Source organism: Lipotes vexillifer, unplaced genomic scaffold (genome assembly GCF_000442215.2).
Source record: "Lipotes vexillifer unplaced genomic scaffold, Lipotes_vexillifer_v1.1 scaffold2129, whole genome shotgun sequence".
Classification (NCBI taxonomy): domain Eukaryota; kingdom Metazoa; phylum Chordata; class Mammalia; order Artiodactyla; family Lipotidae; genus Lipotes; species Lipotes vexillifer.
In genome coordinates, this window is record NW_006774629.1 from 28178 (window position 1) to 47847 (window position 19670).

The 19670-nt window shown below is 43.8% G+C and overlaps 1 protein-coding gene across 1 annotated transcript in view; it reads right to left on the minus strand.

Moving 5' to 3' along the window:
* Positions 1 to 85: 85 nt before the first annotated feature.
* The window catches only part of SMC1A (structural maintenance of chromosomes 1A), a 35026-nt gene continuing 15441 nt past the window's right edge, over positions 86 to 19670 (minus strand). The window contains 14 exon segments of the mRNA XM_007449393.1: positions 86 to 169; positions 603 to 713; positions 999 to 1068; positions 2166 to 2317; positions 2437 to 2591; positions 3065 to 3221; positions 11352 to 11462; positions 12510 to 12663; positions 12755 to 12900; positions 14865 to 15006; positions 18110 to 18216; positions 18323 to 18439; positions 19422 to 19559; positions 19655 to 19670. The exon segment at positions 19655 to 19670 is cut by the window's right edge and continues 11 nt beyond it. Coding sequence (XP_007449455.1) covers positions 86 to 169; positions 603 to 713; positions 999 to 1068; positions 2166 to 2317; positions 2437 to 2591; positions 3065 to 3221; positions 11352 to 11462; positions 12510 to 12663; positions 12755 to 12900; positions 14865 to 15006; positions 18110 to 18216; positions 18323 to 18439; positions 19422 to 19559; positions 19655 to 19670 — 1660 coding nt within the window.

Consider the following 19670-nt stretch of genomic DNA (forward strand, 5'->3'; position numbering starts at 1 on the left):
TAGGGAAAGGTTGGGAGCCAAATATCCAGAGATTGGGAGAGGCGTAACTTAGGGATCCAGACAGGGCAGGAGGGCAGAACTACTGCTACTGCTCATTGGGGTTGGGGTTGGCATCTGGGTACTTGGTGAGGTCGAAGGTCAGGACTTTGCTGATCACACAGTCCCCTTGCTGAAGGAGGAGGGAGAAAAAGAAAAATAAAATTGTAAGGAGAGAATTAAGAGGGGTCAAGTGCCCCAGGATTGTGGGGCCTCAAACCCTCCTCCCTACATACCTGCCCAAAGCCCAGGCAATGGTTCTCTGGGTATGAGAGGATGTGCTCAGTCCCATGTGCCTTCTTTTCCTGCCTATCTCTGCACTCTCCTCCTTTTCTCTGCTGTCTGGCTGCCTCCGCCTCGCCTTTCCACCTGTCCCCAAACGCAATGGCCCTGCCCAGCTGAGCTGGCTAAGCCTCCAGGGCAGGGCTCCAACAAGCCCAGATGGCCATTCAGGACCTGAGTCCCTATGCACCCCCACCCCTGTGCCCCTCCACTGCAGCCTTCCCTTCCTGCCCTGGGAAGTCAGGCAGGGAGTGGGGCTGGCTCCTGAGCCAGGCCCGCCCTACCTCGGGGTAGACTCCAATGAGGCTCTCAGCCTTGGTGTAGAACTCCTCCTTGAGAGAAATGACGATGGCCTGGAAGTTGCAAGTTGACTGCTCCTTGATGTAATTTGCTACCTGTGGGAGGGGCCGTGGAGCACTTAGCAGGGCTGAAGCCCTAACACTCCCTGTCTTATCCAGTCAGAACCAGAGGCAGATGGGGTGGGGTAGGGGGTAGAGGGTTGGGGGAAGAGAGGCTGAAAGGAGGCCACTGACTAGCACAGTGCGGATGACCCTGGGCCCAGCCTCCCAGGCACAGAGAACAGGCTGTAGGAATGGCTAGGGCGCACTGAGGAGTTGTTCCCTGAAACCCAGCCCCGACCTGGGGGCCTCCCTCCCGGGCCCCACTTTCCTTGCACCCACCTTGCCAATGTTGGTGTTATCCAGGGCAGCATCTATCTCATCCAGGACGAAGAAGGGGGCTGGCTTGTAGCTGGGAGGGAACCAGTAGGTGAGCTGACACTGATGGGGGCAGGGGCGGGGCATGACAGCCCCAGAGCCCATCATACAGGCCAGCACCCCCTTCCATTTCTTCAGAGATTAAAAAACCCAGGTCTGAATGTTGCCTGAGCCCCTAAAGCCCAATATACCAACTGAGTCCTCCTTTGCATCCAGCCCTGCGCTCCAGGATCCCACAGAACAGAAGACATGATCCTCTCTGGAGCGTCCAGGTTGGCTGGGGAGATAAAGCTGTCCTAGGCTCTGGCCATACTGACCAAGCTACCTGGAGGTCTACCCCACCCACTCACACCATGTCTCCCTGCCTCTGCACATGCTGTACCCTCTGCCTTGGAATGCCTACTGGTCTCTCTGGCTCACTTCTACTTATCCTTTGCATTTCCTGCTCAAGTGTTAGCTGCCCTTGAAAGGCTTTCCCAGATTGGGTTGGTGGCTCTCCTCTGTGCATCCACAGCTCACATGCTCACCCGGTTACAACATTTAGCTCACTGTTTGTTTACACATCTGGCTTCCAGTAGACCAGGAGCTCCTCGAAGACAAAAACCATGTCTGACTCATCTGTGTCCCTAATCCCCCAACAAGGTCTGGTACAGAGCAGCCCTCAAGAAATGCTCACTGAATGATGCTGTACAATCAAGCACTAAGTTGTGGGGGGGAGTCAGATTCAAGTACTGTTGGCATTCAGGAGGGGGAGGTCAGGGTATGCCACAGTGGTTGAAGCAGGCTTCCTAGAGGAACAGGAGGAAGAGAATGAGATGTGAAGGGGTGGAAGGTGATGGCCAAGCTAGATTTGCATGAAAAGGGCTTATGAGCCAGCAACCATGTAAGCAACAGCCTGGAGGTGGGACTGAATACATGCAGGGGAAGGCATGCTGAGTGGATGAGGCTGGATTGGGAAGACAGGTCCAGGAACCCAAGGCCAGATATGCTGTAGTAGGTAGGGAAACAGGGATTCAATCCAGAGTCCACCAGATCATCTTCACCTCGGCATAACTTTGCATATCCTTGGACCCCAGAGCCTCCAGTGGCCTCAGTACAGTCTCCAACTGCCCTGGAGGGGCACAGCCATACCTGTGGATGGCAAAGAGCAGGGCCAGAGCTGCCACTGTTTTTTCCCCCCCTGACAAGTTGTCCATGGGCCGGAAGCGTTTGCCAGGAGCTACACAGTTGTAGTTGATGCCATCCAAGTAGGGCTCCTCAGGGTTCTCAGGGCCCAGGAATGCCTAGGGGGAAAGGAGATGGGTCAAGAGTCTGGGTCTAGATGGGGATGAGGACAGGAAGCCTAGAGGGAAGGGCAAATGAGGATGGGTAGGGGCTAGTTGGGTAAGGGGCTCCAGCCTACCTGGGCACTGCTGTTACGGGACAGGGCCTTGTAGATCTCATCAATGTTGGTGGCCACTGATTCAAAACAGGCATTGAAGCGGTCAAAGCGCTCCTTCTTGATCTGTTCAAATGCCTGTTTGGCCTTCTTGGCTCGCTTTCGGGCTGCCTCAAACTCTGCCACAAGGGAAAGACAGGTGACCCCTCAGTACCCAGGCTCTGCCAAGGCTGAGGACCATGCCCTGGCAAAAATGACCTACAACTGACAATCCACAGAGCAGGGACATCCCACATGAAGAGGAATGCCTGCGGAGGGGCCCAGGAAGACAGTTTCACGATCACCTGTATCCAGTGGGCCAGCCACATAGTGCAAAGGAAGAAACATGGGCTCGCAGCCACATAATATGGATTCTTCCCTGGGCTCTACCAGCAACCAGTTGTGTGACCGCAGACAGGTCACTCATTCTCTCTAAACCTCAGCAGTTTTCTACTCTACAAAACAGGTGTGATAATCCCTACTGCTTAGGGCTCTTGGGAGTTTCGAGCAAGAAAGCACGTAAAAAACAGGAGCTGTTGTGATGTATAACAGGCCCTTTCCATACCTCTAGCCTCCTGCCTTCATCTTAGAACCAAGAAGAGGAAACCCTTACCGTCTGAGGTTTCCTGGAACTTGTCTCGGACACTTTCCAGCTTTTCCATGGCCTTCATGTTGGGGGCAGCAATACGCTGGAGCACACTCTGCTGCTCATTCAGCTTCTGCTGCAGTGTGTTCATCTCCTGCTTGATCTCCTCCTCCGCCTGGGCATCCTGCAAATCCCAGGCCCAGAAACATCAAGAAGGGCCAGGCCCCTACAGAGATACCTGACCCGGGCGGGGGCCTGGGGACCTACTCCCACGCAGAAGGCAGGTTCTTTTTCCCTAACCCTGCTCCTCTCATCAGGTCCTGCCAACAGTAACCATTCCCACCGTCCCTAGAAATTACAGGCTGACGTCGCTTTTCTCATCTCTAGCCCTTCCCCCAGGCCCTGTCAACCTCTCCATCTCTCAGGAGGAGCAGCTGGTGGTGCCCCTCTCTGGCTCTCAGCCCAGGCCATGAGCCAGCGCCATCCCAGGGTGACCTAGAGGCTCCCACACAGGCTGGTCTGGACTCCACTTACAGCTCTACAACGAATAAGGCAACTCACGTTTTCTGCTCAGATCACCACACCTGAGCAAATTCCATTTGAACTTGGTTTTAGGTCTTATGGATATTGTGATGCATGTCTGGGCTTGTGCCCTTCTGCCACTTTTAGTCAATAAATATTTACTGAATGCCTTCCAATGCCAGGCACTGGCCGCTCATATCCTGTGAGTCATGGCTCCTGTGTTCATAGAGCTCATGGACTAACAGAGGAATGCATATAAGCAAACAATCAGAACATCGTATGGTGAATACACAAACAATGATAAACAGATGGTGATGGGTCAGCACACAAGAAGGGCACCTAACTCAGACAATGGGGCTAGGGAAGGTTTCCAGGAATATTTTTAAGCTCAGGCCCGTAGGATGAATGGTGAGGACAGAGAGAAGGAACAGTCTTCTATGCAGACAGGAGTATCACATGCGAAACCAGGGTTTATTCATGGTTCATTCAAGGAAATCAAAGAAATTCAAAAAGTAATCAACTTTAATGAACTTCAAAAGCCAAATAGGGGAATTCCCTGGCGGTCCAGTGGTTACGACTCAGCGCTTTCACTGCCCGGACCCAGGTTCAATCCTTGATCAGGGAACTAAGACCCCACAAGCCACACAGCACAGCAGAAAAACAAAAAGGCCAAACAAATATGCAAAGGGCAATTCAACATGGCAATAGTAACAACTCTGTGTGTGTGTGTAAGCACACATGTGCCTGTCCACTAGGCAAAGAGACAAAGCTGGAGGCACATGAAGAAGCCCAATGATAACGGGCCTTTTAAGAAATCTGGACTTTATCCCAAGGGAGGTGAGGTACCACTGAATGATTTCAAGCACAGGAAGGACATGAAATATACACATATATATTTTAGAAAAGCCTTTCTGAACATCTCTCTATATATATGTATGGAGTGATTCGTGGATACAGTATAAAGGTACACAATAGAATGTTATCTTTTATCTAAGAGAGGAAATGTGAATAATTTACATACAAATATATCTGTATTTTAAAAATACAACAACAACAAAAAGATAATCCAAAAACTAAAATGTTCACACATACAGGAAGGGGGGTGAAGTTGGACAGGAAAGGAAGCTAAACTTCTCTTCACATACCTTGTATTATACTTACGGTTTCAGAATCAAATGAAGAATTTACATAATTATAAAACAAAATTAAACTGAATCAAAATGTGAAAGCCACTGGGTAAAAAAACTGTTGGGGAACAAGATACTGACAAGATGCCAAAGAATCACCCTAAAGATTCCTTATTACTTACAAAGGTAAAAGTGTATGCTTAGCACTGAGATCTGGCAATTGATACCTTAACTGAGGATCAAACCTAGCATCATGAATAGTGGGACACCCTAACACTATGTGCCTCCTGGCGTGATGCAATATAAAGTACATAGTGGGGAGTTCCCTGGCGGTCCAGTGATTAGGACTTGGTGCTTTCACTGCCATGGCCTGGGTTCAATCTCTGCTCGGGGGACTAAGATTTGGCAAGCCACACTGCACAGCCGGCGGGGAGGGGGAGTACACAGTGAAATATTTTTGCCAAAAAATTACTTAACCCAAATCTATCAAGCCTCTAAAATAGTTCAAACTTCCAATTCATAGGAAATACAAGGTTAGGTGGAACAAATTAAATAGTGTAATGAAAGGAAACTAACATATCCATAATGTACCCCATAACATATCCTGTTCTTCAAGACAACATGTAGACTGTTCAAAAGACCAATGTTATGAAAAAAAGTGAGGGGACTGTTCCACATTAAAAGAAACTAACTAAATAAAAGAAACTAAAGAGACAGAACAACCAAAAGCAATTTGATTGGGTCACAGCTTAAAAAAAACAAACTACTACAAAAGACACTTTGTAACAACTAGGGAAATTTGAATATGGGTGGAATATTAGACATAAAATTATTAATTTTCTTAGGTATAAAATTGAACTGTGGTTATGGAGGAGAATCCCTTGTTCCAGCATGCTGAAGAATTTAGAGTTGAAGTCTACAACTTCCTTCAAAAGGTTCAGCAAAAACAAAAAAAGTGTGCAGTGCAGAGGGAGGGAGGGAGTCAAGAGAGATAAGAGAGAAAGCAAACTGGGAAAATGTTCATTGGTCAATCTAAGGTGAAAGGCATATGGGTGTTCAACTGTACTATTCTTTCAGTTTTTCTTGTAGGTTTGAAAAGTTTCAAAATTAAACTTGGAAAAAATAAAGGAGAATAGTAAAAAGCAAAATCCTTTAAAAATTGAAAACTAAACAAAAGAAATCTGACTATATATTAGCTGGTTAAACACTCAGAAGATTCTTTCAAATCACTTTAAAACATAGGAACACGACTATCCATGCCCAATGAGACATTAGCTTAATGAGCCATTAGCATCAAGGAAATCTTAAATAGCATTCAATAACTGAATTGTTACTAATAATATCTTATTATGATTTTTTACATATATGATAGGCTAAAGTAAATATACTATTGAATACTTGCTAGAAACCAGATTTTTAGCAAGAATAATTGGAAACATAAAATCAATGTTAAACTGTGAAAATTACAATTTCAATTGGAAGTATCAATATGAACTCATGATACATTTTTCCCTCAAATAAAAAATGCATTTTGTAGTCCAGTCTACTGGAAAGTTCTAGAAGCACCGAGCAACCCAGCAGTCATGAACATTCCAGTGTCCAGATGGTAGTTGCTAAATAATAGCATTCCCTACTAAAAGAAGTCAGAGCTTCTCAGAGAAATGGCTAATTCCAGATCTGGGGTGGGAAACATAAAGGATGAGCCTGGACATACCAGAAAGCAAGGAAGATATCAAAGACTACAAGAGGGGACTTCCCTGGTGGTCCAGTGGTTAAGAATCTGCCTTTCAATACGGGGGCGCGGGTTCAACCCCTGGTCAGGGAACTAAGATCTCACATGCCACGTGGCACAGCCAAAAAAAAAAAAAAAAAAGACTACAAGAGTTGTGTCAAAATTATTCAGAAGCCAACTTGAACGAGTTCCCACTGGCCAAAGATACAACACCTTGATGCAATGAGAAGGATAATAACCACAACAGAGTGCAACACATCAAATGTGTTTAAATCCTTAAGTTCATAATAACATGAAAACAACTCAGTGGACAAATCTTGAGAATGTCAAAGAACCAACTCATTATTTTATAAACTGGTAAATAAAGGGAAAGAATCAAGCCATATATCCTGCCTTTCCTATACAAACTACCTCAGGGTAACCAAATAATTGACGGAGGAAATCTCTTTCCAGTATTCCAGCTAATAAAGAAATGATAGAATAAGATGACCATTTTGCAACCCCTGACAAATTATGTAATGGATCTAGGCAATAATCATCATGGCTGCAAGCCACACAACAAGAGCCAATGACCAGACATTATAAACCTCCTGATGGAAGTAATGATGTCATATGAAGTAGTCTTGACCAAAATAAACCCCAAAACTTGAATCTAATCAAACCTCTAGATCTGAGCTGTCCAATACAGTGGCCACAAGCCACATGTCACTACTGAGCATGAAAAATGCAGCTGGTGTGACTGAGGAACTAAAGTTTTAATTTTATTGAATGCTACCTAATTTAAATTTAAAAACTGATACTCAATTCAGTTACTACAAAACTTCTAAGTATATCTGGAACAACTTCGGTATGTGGTTCTCCTTTTTCAAGTGTAAATCTTAGGATATCTAAATACAGATCAAGTATTTCTGAGTAAAATTTAGCATCCAAATTGAGATGTGCTGGAAGCTTAAAATAGATAATGAATTTTGAAGACTTAGTACAAAGAGATGGTTAAATTTCTCATCAATAATTTTTATACTGTTTACACATTGAGATGATCATTCTTTTGGATATACTCGGTTAAACAAAATATAGTATTAAACTTAATTTCATGTTTTAAGTTACACATGTGGATGATACTGTAACTCTATTGAACAGCACTGATCTACATCTAACTACCCACTTACAGGAACTATGGGGGACAGCAGAACTTATTTTTTTTTGCTTTGTTTTGGGGGAACATTTTAAAAACCACAGGATACAATCAACAAAGTACAGAATGTAGAAAATCCTTCAGGAGAAATGAGCGAATTTCTTCAACAACAATAAATATTGCAGAGAAAAATAAAAACAGACAGAGGGGGAACTTTTGGATTAAATGAGACTTAGGAGACATCATCAACCAATCACTATATCAATCATCTATCTCTCTTTCATCTTACTTGACTCCCAGTTCAAGCAAGCAAACTGTGAGTGTGTGTGTGTATAACAATCAGGGAAATGTGAATACTAATCATAATATTATTATTAAGGAGTTATATAATAATATATAACTCCAATGTTAAGTAATTGGGTTTTCTGTATGATAATGATTCTAAATATTTTTAAGAATTTTCTCTTATAGAGATACATTCTGAAATATTTACAAATGAAATGACATGGTGTCCAGAATTTTTTAAATAACCTGGGGGGGGGAAGGGGAGGATGGAGTGTGTGGGGGTGCATATGAAACAAGTTTGGCCATGAGTTGCTAACTGCTGAAACTGGTGATGGCCACATGAGACAGCACTGTACTATTTTACTTCTGCATATCAAATTTTCCATAATAAAAATCTAATAAGAACAATAGCAAAAATCAACTTGAAGTGGCTCCCTCTGACCAAGAATGGGACAATTTGAATATCAAAAAGAAAAATGACTCCAAATAGACTGAAACATACCAAAAGACATTTAAACACTTAAATTTATAATAAATATAAATTAGAAACCTCACTGGTCACTAACGTTAAAGGTTACAAAGGCAACCAACTCATTCTGAAAGCTGGTAAATAAAGGCAAAGAATTAAGTATTTATTCTACCTTTTCTGTACTAACTGAATTTCAAGGGAACTAAACAGTTGATGTGAGAAAGTTCTTTTTTAGAAATCAAATTAATAAATGTAGGAGGAATGAAAGAATCAGAAAATTACCATTTTGCAGCCCTTAATAGATGTAGGCAATGATCGTTCATTAATAGCTGCTAAAACCAGCTGTGAAAGGCTGATAGGAACTTTATAAGATTGATGGGGCTAACAATACCTGAACATGGTGATCATGATTGTTTTTCCTTTTTTAACTTTACATTACGTAAATTTTTAAACATTCACAGAAATGCAGAGAATAATACAATGAACCCCACGTACCCAACTTCAATAATTATCAACTCATGGCCAATACTCTGCCATCTATACCCAATTTCTTTCTATATTCAACTATTTTAAACCAAATCTCAAATGTTTCATCCATAAATACTTCAGTATGTACCTCTAAAACAGGGTTTCTGAATCTCAGCACTAGTGATATTTTGAGCCAAATAATTTGTTGTTGTGGGGGCTGTCCTTTGTGCACTGTAGGATGTTTAGCAGCATCCCTGTTGTCTACCCACTAGATACTGGTAGCAACCTCTGTCCCAGTTGCGACAACTGGGTGTGACAAGAGTATCTCCAGACATTACCAAATGTCCCCTGGGGAGGCAAAATCTACCCCACCCATTGAGAACCACTGTTGTAAAAGGTAAGGACATTTTAAAAATAAAACCACAATACCATTATCACCTAAAAATATTAACATCAATTCCTGAACATCATAAACTATCTGGTCAGTGTTCAAATCATCCCAATTGTGTTACATAAAATTTTTTTTACAGGTTTTTTTCAAAGCAGGTTCCAAATAAGGTGCCCACATTACAATTGGCTGATATGTCTCTTAAATCTCATTTAATCTATAAATTCCCCTGCCTCTCTTTTCTTTGCAATGGATTCAAGGCAAGGCCACACATTGTAATTGGTTGATTTGTCTCATAAGCCTATAAAAGTTCTCCCTTTCTGTTTATTTCTTTCTTCCCATTTATTTATGGAAGAGACCGGGTCTTTTGTCCTTTAGAGTTTCCCACAGTCTAGATTTAGTTAACTGCATCCCTGTGCTTTTACTTAACATGTTCCTCCGGCACCAGTGTTTCATATAATTGGTGGACATAAAAGCTTAATCAGATCCTTGTTTGAGTTTTTGGCAAGAATATTTCATAGGTAGCGTTGAGCATTCATCAATCTTATCATTACAAAGATAGAGAGAACTGACATTCAGTGTCTACTGATGCGATGCAAAAGGAAGTTCATGAGTACCTGGTACCACGTATGATATATTCTTGCCAAAAATAAAAAATGAATCTGAAACCAATCAAACCACAGATTTAACTACCAGTTTATAGGAAACACAAGGATGGAAGAACATGTTAAAAAACATCATGGGACACAATCAGCCAAATTCAGAGTATAGAAAATTGTACAAGACCAATGACCCAGTTTCTTCCATAAATAGCAAGAAAAAATAAAAAGGGATAAAAAAATGTTATAGACCATAAGAGACCAATTTTAACACATGGACCTCACTTGAATCCTGATTTAAACACAGAAAATTTTTCTTTTTTTTTTTTTTTGCGGTATGCAGGCCTCTCACTGTTGTGGCCTCTCCCGTTGTGGAGCACAGGCTCCGGACGCGCAGGCTCAGCGGCCATGGCTCACGGGCCCAGCCGCTCCGCGGCATGTGGGATCTTCCCGGACTGGGGCACGAACCCATGTCCCCTGCGTTGGCAGGCGGACTCTCAACCACTGCGCCACCAGGGAAGCCCAGAAAAAATATTTTTAAAAAAGATATTTATGGGACATTCATGGAAATCTAAACATTTATTGAATATCAGGTGACATTACAGAGTTAGTGCTAATTTTTTGGTATAATATCGTGGTTACATTTTTTAAAAAGGAGTCCTAGAGATATATACTGAGGTAATTATGAATGGAATATCTAGAATTTGATTTAAAATATGCCAATCAGGAGGGGGAAGGGTATAAAAAACAGGATTGACCATATGTTGCTAATTATTGAAGCTGGATGATAGGTACCTGGGGTTCATTGTATCATTCTCTCTACTTCTGTATCTGTTTGAAATTTTCCATAATAAAAAGGTTAAAAAAAAAATCAAGCCCCCCTGCCTGGCTATAAGGAAAGACGGGAAAGCACCAGAAACTATTTAGAAGGCTCCTACAGTAGTCCATGTGAGTGGTGAAAGCAGCCTGAACTAGAGAGACAGTGGAAACAGAGAAAAGTAGAATTCAGTAGATATTTGGAAGGTAGAATTGACAGGGCTTGGTAATTCACTGAATATGCAAAGTGAGAGAGGGAGTTAAGGACAAGGCTCAGATTTCTGGTTTGAACCTGGGGCTGGCACTGAAGAGAAGAGGCCGATTTGGGGAGGAAGGCTGGGGTTTGAGGTACCTGTGGACCCTAGCACAGAGATGGTAGCTGAAGCCAGGGGAGTAGAGGAGATACCCAGGATGAGAGAACGCCAAATGAGAAGGAAAGGATGCCTGGACAGAGCCCTGAGGAACCCCCGAGGTCTATCTGTTCACTGTACAGGAGACTGTTCTCCATGTATCTGGGCTGAGATGTATACACAGGTGGAAGGGGAAAACTGGCAACAGGCAGGGATGGGGGCAGCTGGGGGTGGAGGTGGAAGATGTGCCTGTGTCTGTGTGTGCATATGGGGGGAAGCCATGGATCACAACTCCACCCCGCCCCGCCTTGCCAGCTCGCCCCTCTTTCCAGACATGGTCTGTCTCCACAGGGCCCCCAGATGAGCTGACCCTCTCTCTGGACAGCTGGGAGGATGTACCCACTCCCCGAGGCTGAGCCTCACCTTCAGATCCTCACACAGGTCGCCGTAGTCAATCTCGATGAGGGCCTCTCGTGCATAGATATTGGAAGTTCGTTGGGAGCCACTCACTGAATCCTCCCCCTGGGAGCTACCCTGCAATGGCGAGAGGGAGAGTCAAATGGACCCGAATGGCCATAAGAGCACTTGCTCCTCTAGAGGGCACTGAGGGGCTCCTTTGCAGCCTTCGACGTCTTTGAGAAGCACCTTGCTAGAAAATACTTGTGGCAAAAGGAAGAGCAGCTCTGACAGCAGAGATCTGAGTTCAAAATTGGGCTCTACCGCTGACTAACCGTGTGACCCTGGGCAAGCCATGCTGTTGCTTGAATCCTCATTTAAATACACAAACCCTCATCTATAACATGGGACGATTCCTGCCTGGCAGGGCTGTGCTTAGGATTAGGAGTAATTATATCACATGCTACCATGATGCCTGGCACACTGCCGGTGTTCAAAATATTTTGCTGAATTAAATGGAAATGCTACTTGGGAAGAAAGGAGGGAGAAAGACATGTGGGACTGAAATACATGTTCAGGTCAAAGACAAGATATCTGCAAACCTCCTCTCAGTTAATATTCCCACCCCCTTGCTACCAAGCTTCACTTCCAGTGGATAAAATGCCTTGGCTCTTCTATTGGCTGGTGTCCCTCCCTTTCCCATAACTAAGCTTCATCACCTCTGCATTGCTGATGTCCCTTACCCAACTCTCTCTTGGCCAACCTCCCTCACTGCAGCTAAGTTACCATCCCTCAGATCCCTCAATTCCATCTTCCTTTGCTCTTGGCTAATGTCCCTTAATTCCCACTCCTACCAATATCCATCACCTGCTGGAACTATCTTAGCTCAAGTCCCTAAGGTTAATGAATGACTTCCTCTTCTCCTGGCTTACCTCCCTCACCACCTACTGACATGCAGTCCTACCCCCAACAACTTCCCTCTCACACCAAGGCTATTACCTTTCACCTCACCTGCCTTCACAGCCTCACCCTGCATCATCTCCCCTGCATCCCTCCTTTTGTCTCTCACCACCTGCACCCACCATCCTTTTCTCTCTCTCTCACCTGCCCTCTCTAGCCACCTTCATCCCCCATTCCTGGTTATGTTATTCACAGCCCACACCCACCACCAGCCTTAATACTCACCTCTTCCTGACTAATATCGTCCATGGTGCCCTTAGACAGTGGCAACTTAATGTCCTGCATCTTGCAGGCCTGTAGCAGGTTGTGGCGGTCACTGCGTTTCTGTTCAAGCTTGGTCTCAATGGCTGTCACCTCCTTCTGTAAATGGGTCATTTCCCTAAGAAGATCCAAGGAGATAGGTGAGACCCAAATCCAGCAAGCTGCCCATACTATGTACTTCCCCCAGGCCCAGGCCTGAACCCACTCACTTGTTGGCGCCCCCCAGTTTCTTACGAATCTCCTCCATCTCATGGTTCTTGTCATTCACCTCTGACTTCTTGGCCAGGTGCTGATTCTTCAGGTCTTGTAGCTGGGCCATGGTCTCATCTATGATCTTCATGTGTCTTTGTTCCTCCTGGTCCCAGCACGGTGAATAGGACAAGAAGTGAAGGCTTTCCCCAGCTCACCTTGGGATCTTCTCCCATTGTCCCCACCCTTTCCACCAGACAGTTTGCTGGAATCTGTCTTCAATGAGCTCTGCTTTTACAAACCCCCATCACCCCTCTGAGTTCTTTTACCTTCTTCCAAATTATTTTGTTGACCTCCCCCTTACCCCAATATACAAGTTGCCTGCTGTAGAAAAGTTCAAAGTATAGGAAAAGTATGAAATAGGAGGAAAATAAGAAATTACTTGTTATCCCACCAGCCAGAGAGAACCAACTAACATTTAGCCTATTTCCCCTCAGCATTACTTATGGACAGGTCTACATAGTTGAGACTAGATTGTAATTAAAAGTCTATATTCTGACTTAATGTTATTTAAGCATCTTTTCCATACCAAGACTACTGTCACGAGCAATAACATCAATGTTTTTAAAACACCCACAAAAACAATACTGTGTACTTTCCATGAGTACATATATATGAATGCAGAAGTATTTAAGTAGGGCTTCCCTGGTGGCGCAGTGGTTGAGAGTCTGCCTGCCGATGCAGGGGACATGGGTTCGTGCCCCGGTCCGGGAAGACCCCACATGCCGCAGAGCGGCTGGGCCCGTGAGCCATGGCCGCTGAGCCCGCACGTCCGGAGCCTGTGCTCCGCAACGGGAGAGGCCACAACAGTGAGAGAACCGCGTACCGCAAAAAAAAAAAAAATTAAAAAAAATAAAAAGTATTTAAGTAAATGCCTATAACGTCTGGAAGAATACACCCTACATGAGATTAGCCCCAGGAAGAGTAAGGGAACTGGGATTGAGAGTGGTCAGTCAAAGGGGACTGTCATCTTACCTATTATGTTCTGATTTTTTTTTAAAGGAGAATGTTTTCATTTTGATCTGAAAGTCACAGAAGGGGACATATCTGCAAGTTCCTCTCAAATGGCTCATAAGAAATAATATACAGGGCTTCCCTGGTGGCACAGTGGTTAAGAGTCCGCCTGCCAATGCAAGGCACACGGGTTCAAGCCCTGGTCCGGGAAGATCCCACATGCTGCAGAGCAACTAAGCCCATGTGCCACAACTACTGAGCCTGCACTCTAGAGCCCAGGAGCCACAACTACTGAGCCCGTGTGCCACAACTACTGAAGCCCGCACGCCTAGAGCCTATGCTCTGCAACAAGAGAAGCCACCGCAATGAGAAGCCCACGCACCGCAACGAAGAGCAGCCCCTGCTTGCCACAACTAGAGAAAGCCCATGCGCAGCAATGAAGACCCAAAGCAGCCAAAATATTAAAAATAAATAATTTAAAAAAAATAAACAACCTGGGGGACCTCTCTGGTGGCACAGTGGATAAGACTCTGCACTCCCAATGCAGGGGGCCTGGGTTCAATCCCTGGTCAGGGAACTAGATCCTACACGCATGCCGCAACTAAGTTCACATGCCAGAACTAAGGAGCCCGCCTGCTGCAACTAAGACCCAGCACAACTAAATAAATAAATAAATAAATAAATAACAAAACAAAAAACAAAAACATCAACCTATGTGCCAGCATTTTGGATTTCCTCATGTATTACTGAGGAGAAATGTATTCTGAAGACTCTCAATGCGTGGTGCCATATGGCCTAAGAATGCTGGTTTTGTGCATCATGGCCAGTATCCTTTTTTTAAAAAAAAAAATCTTGGGTGATGTGATAGGAAACAAATTATACATAATTGTTTTAATTTGCATTCCTTTGATTTCTACTAAGGCTAAATTATATATATGTGTTTATGGGTTATTTGAATCTCTTCTTGAACTGTTTGTGCCACTTACTCATTTTTTCTCCCTATTTAGGTCTTGGTGTTTTTCTTATTTAGAAGAGGGCTTTATAAGGTATGGATATTATCTCTTCCAATTTTTCCTCTTAGCTTTTAGTTTAGTTTTTCATGGTCTCCTTCCTTACCTTCTTGAGCTTTTCTATCTCATTTTCATCTTTTTTCACTGTCTGCTCCCACATGTGTACTTTATCCTGGTCCTCCTTCAGTTGGTTCTTTTCAAAATCCAATTGGATGCCCAAGCGAGTCTTCTGATTCTCGAACTCCAAACTGTGGGGAGAAAGGAGAACTAGGCCTAGGGCAGAGGGACTCAGTTACTGCTGAATTTTAGTCACCACTCAGCTCATCCACATAAAACTGTCCCCTGAAGTTACAGAACTAAGTTCCTTGGCCTCGCTTTGTAGATATGGCACAAGGCAGAGGAGACTGGGCCAAACTCCATGAATCCTCCTTTAAACACTGGAGCCTCCATTCTGAGTTCCTAGAAGGAGGCACAAAAAGGTCCATCTGAACCCACCAGCTATGATAATTCCTATTTATTAAGCTTCTATGTAATTTACATACATTACCTCTAATCCTCTAATGAACAGCTCCACAAGAAGGCATTATTATCCTAATTTTACAAATGAGGAAACTTGGGCCAAGAGGTAAAAGACCTTGCCCAAGGCCACAGAGCTGGCAAAGTGAGATTAGATCCCAGGTGTAAACACCAAAACCTGGGTTTCTTCTCCTGGCATCCTTGCAATATAATGTGGTGGGATAAGGGGACTGGTATCTCAACTCTGCCATTTACTAGTAATGAATCTCAGACAAGTTAGTCATACTCTCCATGCCTGTTTCCTCACCTGAAAAATGGAAATAATAATAGTACTTACCTTAGAGTTAATGGGAGTTAATATGTATAAAGTCCTTAGAACCATGCCTGGTACACAGTAAGTACTCAACAAATTTTAGTTATCATCACCATCTCCAGGTATACTGGCTGTATTCAGTTCATGGGCTTTGACTCTTTCCAACTACCCGCAAACCCCCGCATACACCTCTGCCCCAACATTCCAGAATCTCTAAAGGGGCAGAGCTTGGGTAGTAAAAAAAAAAAAAAAAAAAAAAAAAGGAGAAAATAGATTCCTGCTAGTTCCCTCCTTCCCATCTCTACAGAAACTCAAGAGTATGTAACCAGCATATGCAGATACTAGCAGGACAGGCAGGTCTAACTTCCAACTGTCCCTCCACCCCCCAATATGGTGTGACAGATGCTGCCAGATGTCATGCTAGCAGCTTAAACCTATTAGTCACTATAATCCAAATGGAATGTAATTAACTCTATAATTTTGAGCTATGCAATTTTAAGTTCAATCTCCTAAGCGTGACTCACAAAGCCTTCTGTGATCTGGCCCCTGCTGACCTCTCCAACACCTCCGCCTTCCTCCTGACCCCATTTTTCTGTTCCAGACATTCAATACTTAGTTTGCAGAACATAGTATGCTCTCTCACACCTCTGAGCATGCTGTTCTCACTGCTTGGAACTCCTTTCTTCTGTCTACTGCCTGGTTGGCTAAATCCTACTCACTCTACAGGTCTCCGGTTCATCACTCCTTGGTCTATAAAACCTTTCTTGATGATTGTGAGCAGGTTCTTAGTTTCTATTACACTTTGTTGGGTTCCTCCCTTTTTGGTGTAATCATACCCCATAGTCCATAAAACACTTACGATCACTGTCTGTACAAGACCTTTCCCTTTTCTCCTTTGGTTCAATCTGATTTCTACTCCTATTATCTTCCCTACAGTGAGCATGTACACCAAAGTGACATACAAACATACATACACACACATACATATGTACGTATATAACCTTAAAAATGCATATCCTTGTAAAATGTTGTTTTGTTTTTAAATTTATACAAATGTACAGTGTTATAAATTTATCCTATTACTGCCTATAAATCTAGTTCTTGTCTGAACTGCTACACAGTATTCCATAGTCTGTATAATCATCACATTTAACTTATACTTCTCTGCAGTGATGGCCGTCTACATTGCCACCAATGTCCCGCTATTACAAATTATGCCAAGATGAACAACTTTGAATGTGTCTCTTCGTCACCCTGTGGCCAAGACTCTCTATGGGATATAGACTCAGGAGTGGCTTTGCTAAGTCATTGGGCTCGTGTAGACTTATTTTCACCAAATACTGCTAGATTGTTTTAATTCGCATTTTCTCTAATTAGGAATGAGATGGAACATCAATTCACAGTTATTAGCCATTCGAGCTTCTCTTTCCATGAACTGGTAATACATCCTCTCTCCATTATTCTACTGGGTCTCTAGGTTTTTATTTTTCCTTTTGTTGATTTGCAGCTCCTTGAACATTTTCCTCTGTATTTTCTATCTCCCTCAAGTATAGCATCATTCTGAAACTGCTGATCTACTTGTTTGTCTCCCTCATTACTCCAAAACTCCCTGAGGACAGGAACAGTCTCTGATTCATTCAATTCTATACCCCTTGAGCCTGACTTGGGGGTAGGAGAGCAATGAACAGTTACTGTATGGGGATGGGCTAGATGAACTGCTGACTGAAGCCCTGGGTCCAGGGGGTGACCTCCTTCAGAGAGACTGTGTCATGTTCATCTACCTTACCCTCATCTCCCCACCCTCTCCAATACCTAGCACAGGACAACTTGGCACAAGTAGGTATTCAAACAAGGTTTGTTGAACAAATGAATAAACTAAAGTGGGAAAGAAAGGAGAAACTTGCTTTGTTCTTACTATTCTTCCAACCTAAAACTTTGGTCCTCCTCTCCCACATCACCCATCAGGACAATAACAATAATAAAAGCTAATATCTATTGGGAGTTCCCTGGTTGTCTAGTGGTTAGGATTCGGTGCTTTCACTGCCATGGCCCAAGTTCAATCCCTGGTTGGGAAACTGAGATCCTGCAAGCCACATGGCGCGACCAGAAAAAAAAAAAAGCTAATACCTATTGCTCTTAGTAGGTGCAAAGTATCATGCTAAATACTTTATAAGGATTAAGCCCAACCTCTGATCCACCCCAACAATTCTATGAGATAGGTATCACAATTATCCCACTTGACGCATAAGGAAACTGGGGCTTAGAGAGGTCAAGTCACTGCCCAAGGTAAATGAACCATGGAGCTGGGATTTTAACCCAGGTAAACCACGTTTAAAGCTAGTACTCTTAATCCCTATACTGTGCCACATGCTTCCATGATGTCCCTGTTAAGGCTGACCTACCATAAATGCCCATCGCTGTAAAAGCTGCTCCCTGCCTTACGATGGCATTTGACTTCCCAGATGTCAGGATAGGGGCTCAAGGGCACCCCAGTCTCCCCTTCTAACCTCACTTCCACCTACCGCTTCTTGGCGATTTCATTCTGCCGCTTCACCTTCTCTTCCTCAAACTCCCGGATGTTGCGCACACCAATCTCCCGACAAAACTCTTCAAATACCTCATCCTCTACCTGAGGGGAGAAGCAAGGGAGAGAAAAGGCCCTCTGGGTCAGAGTGCTGCTTCCAGCCTCAGTCGTGCCCTGATGCACATGCTGGCATGGCTCATCCTCTACCAACCTGGTTCATCTTCTCCTTCAAGTCTTTCATTTCCCTCTCTCGACTCTGGATGATCCTCTTGATATCATTGATTCGAGGCCCAAAGTTGGCTAGCTCACTCTCCAGCTTGGACTTTTCCTGAAAGAAACAGGGTTGAGAGGACAAAAGAGACCAGGATCCTTGGAGAAAAAGAGCCACCCTGAGTATACTGGCCCCATGGACAAAAAGGGCTAACTCGCCACATGCTGAGAGAACCTGACTTAGCACTGCTGTTAAGGCTGCATCATCTCTCACTTGGACCATCACATGGCTTCCTCCCTGGCCTCTAGTCAGCCAGCTTCAATCCAAAAGGCTGGGCACACAGTAAACATCATTACTTACAGGCCCACACTCCCTCATCAATAACCCCTGGGGTCAGATATGTTTTGGAATTCAGACTTTTTGATTTTAGAAAAATGATACATATACTACATATTACATAACACCTCCAGGGTGAGCTGGGGAAGCACCCATAATCAAACACGTTAATATATGTATAAAAGTACCCCCACTCACAGGGACTGAAATATCTGTAGCTCACTTTGAAAACTTTCAGAAGAAACTCAAATATTTGTTGAATGAATTAATTATGTTAATAGCACCTAACAATTACTGAACATTCACTGGCTATGAGGAATCACTCTAAATACTTCACATATATTAACTCATTCAATCTTTGTAAGGACCCTATAATTTTAACTCCCACTTTAGAGATTAAGATGAAAAAATTGACACTGAGAGGTTTATTTTGTTTCTTTTTCCTGTTTTGTTTTGTTTTTTGAGTATTTGCAATACATATGCTTGACAAAGATATTGTTTCTGGAATATATTTTTCAAAAAACTTACAAACCAATACAAAAATGAGCAAAAGATTTGAACAGATACAACACAGAGGTTTAGTAATTTGCCTAATGTCATACAGAGCCAAGATCTGAACCCCTGCTTGTCTGACTCTATGCTATGGCTGGTTCCCCAAAGCAGTTCCCCAAAGGAAGTGGGACAAGTTCCCCACCCCCAGAAAAACCTAGGCCAGGAACGTGAGGATGGCCTTTGGCAAACAGGGCTGAAGGCCAGGCCCCACCTGCAGATTCAGGGCCAGATGTCGTGTCTTGGTCTGTTCTAGGTCACTCTGTGAGTACTTGAGCCGCATCTGCAGTCCGTGGGCCTGAGACTGCACCTGACGTAGTTCTGCCTCTTTCCGCTTTGCCTTCATCTGCTCCTAAAGTGGACGAGAGGGGCTAGGTGGTAAGAAGGTGGCTGGCTGGCCTGGGCTTCGGACCCCCATTCCTAGGGACAGCCCTGCCTATGGCTTACCTTCAGCTCTTCTGTC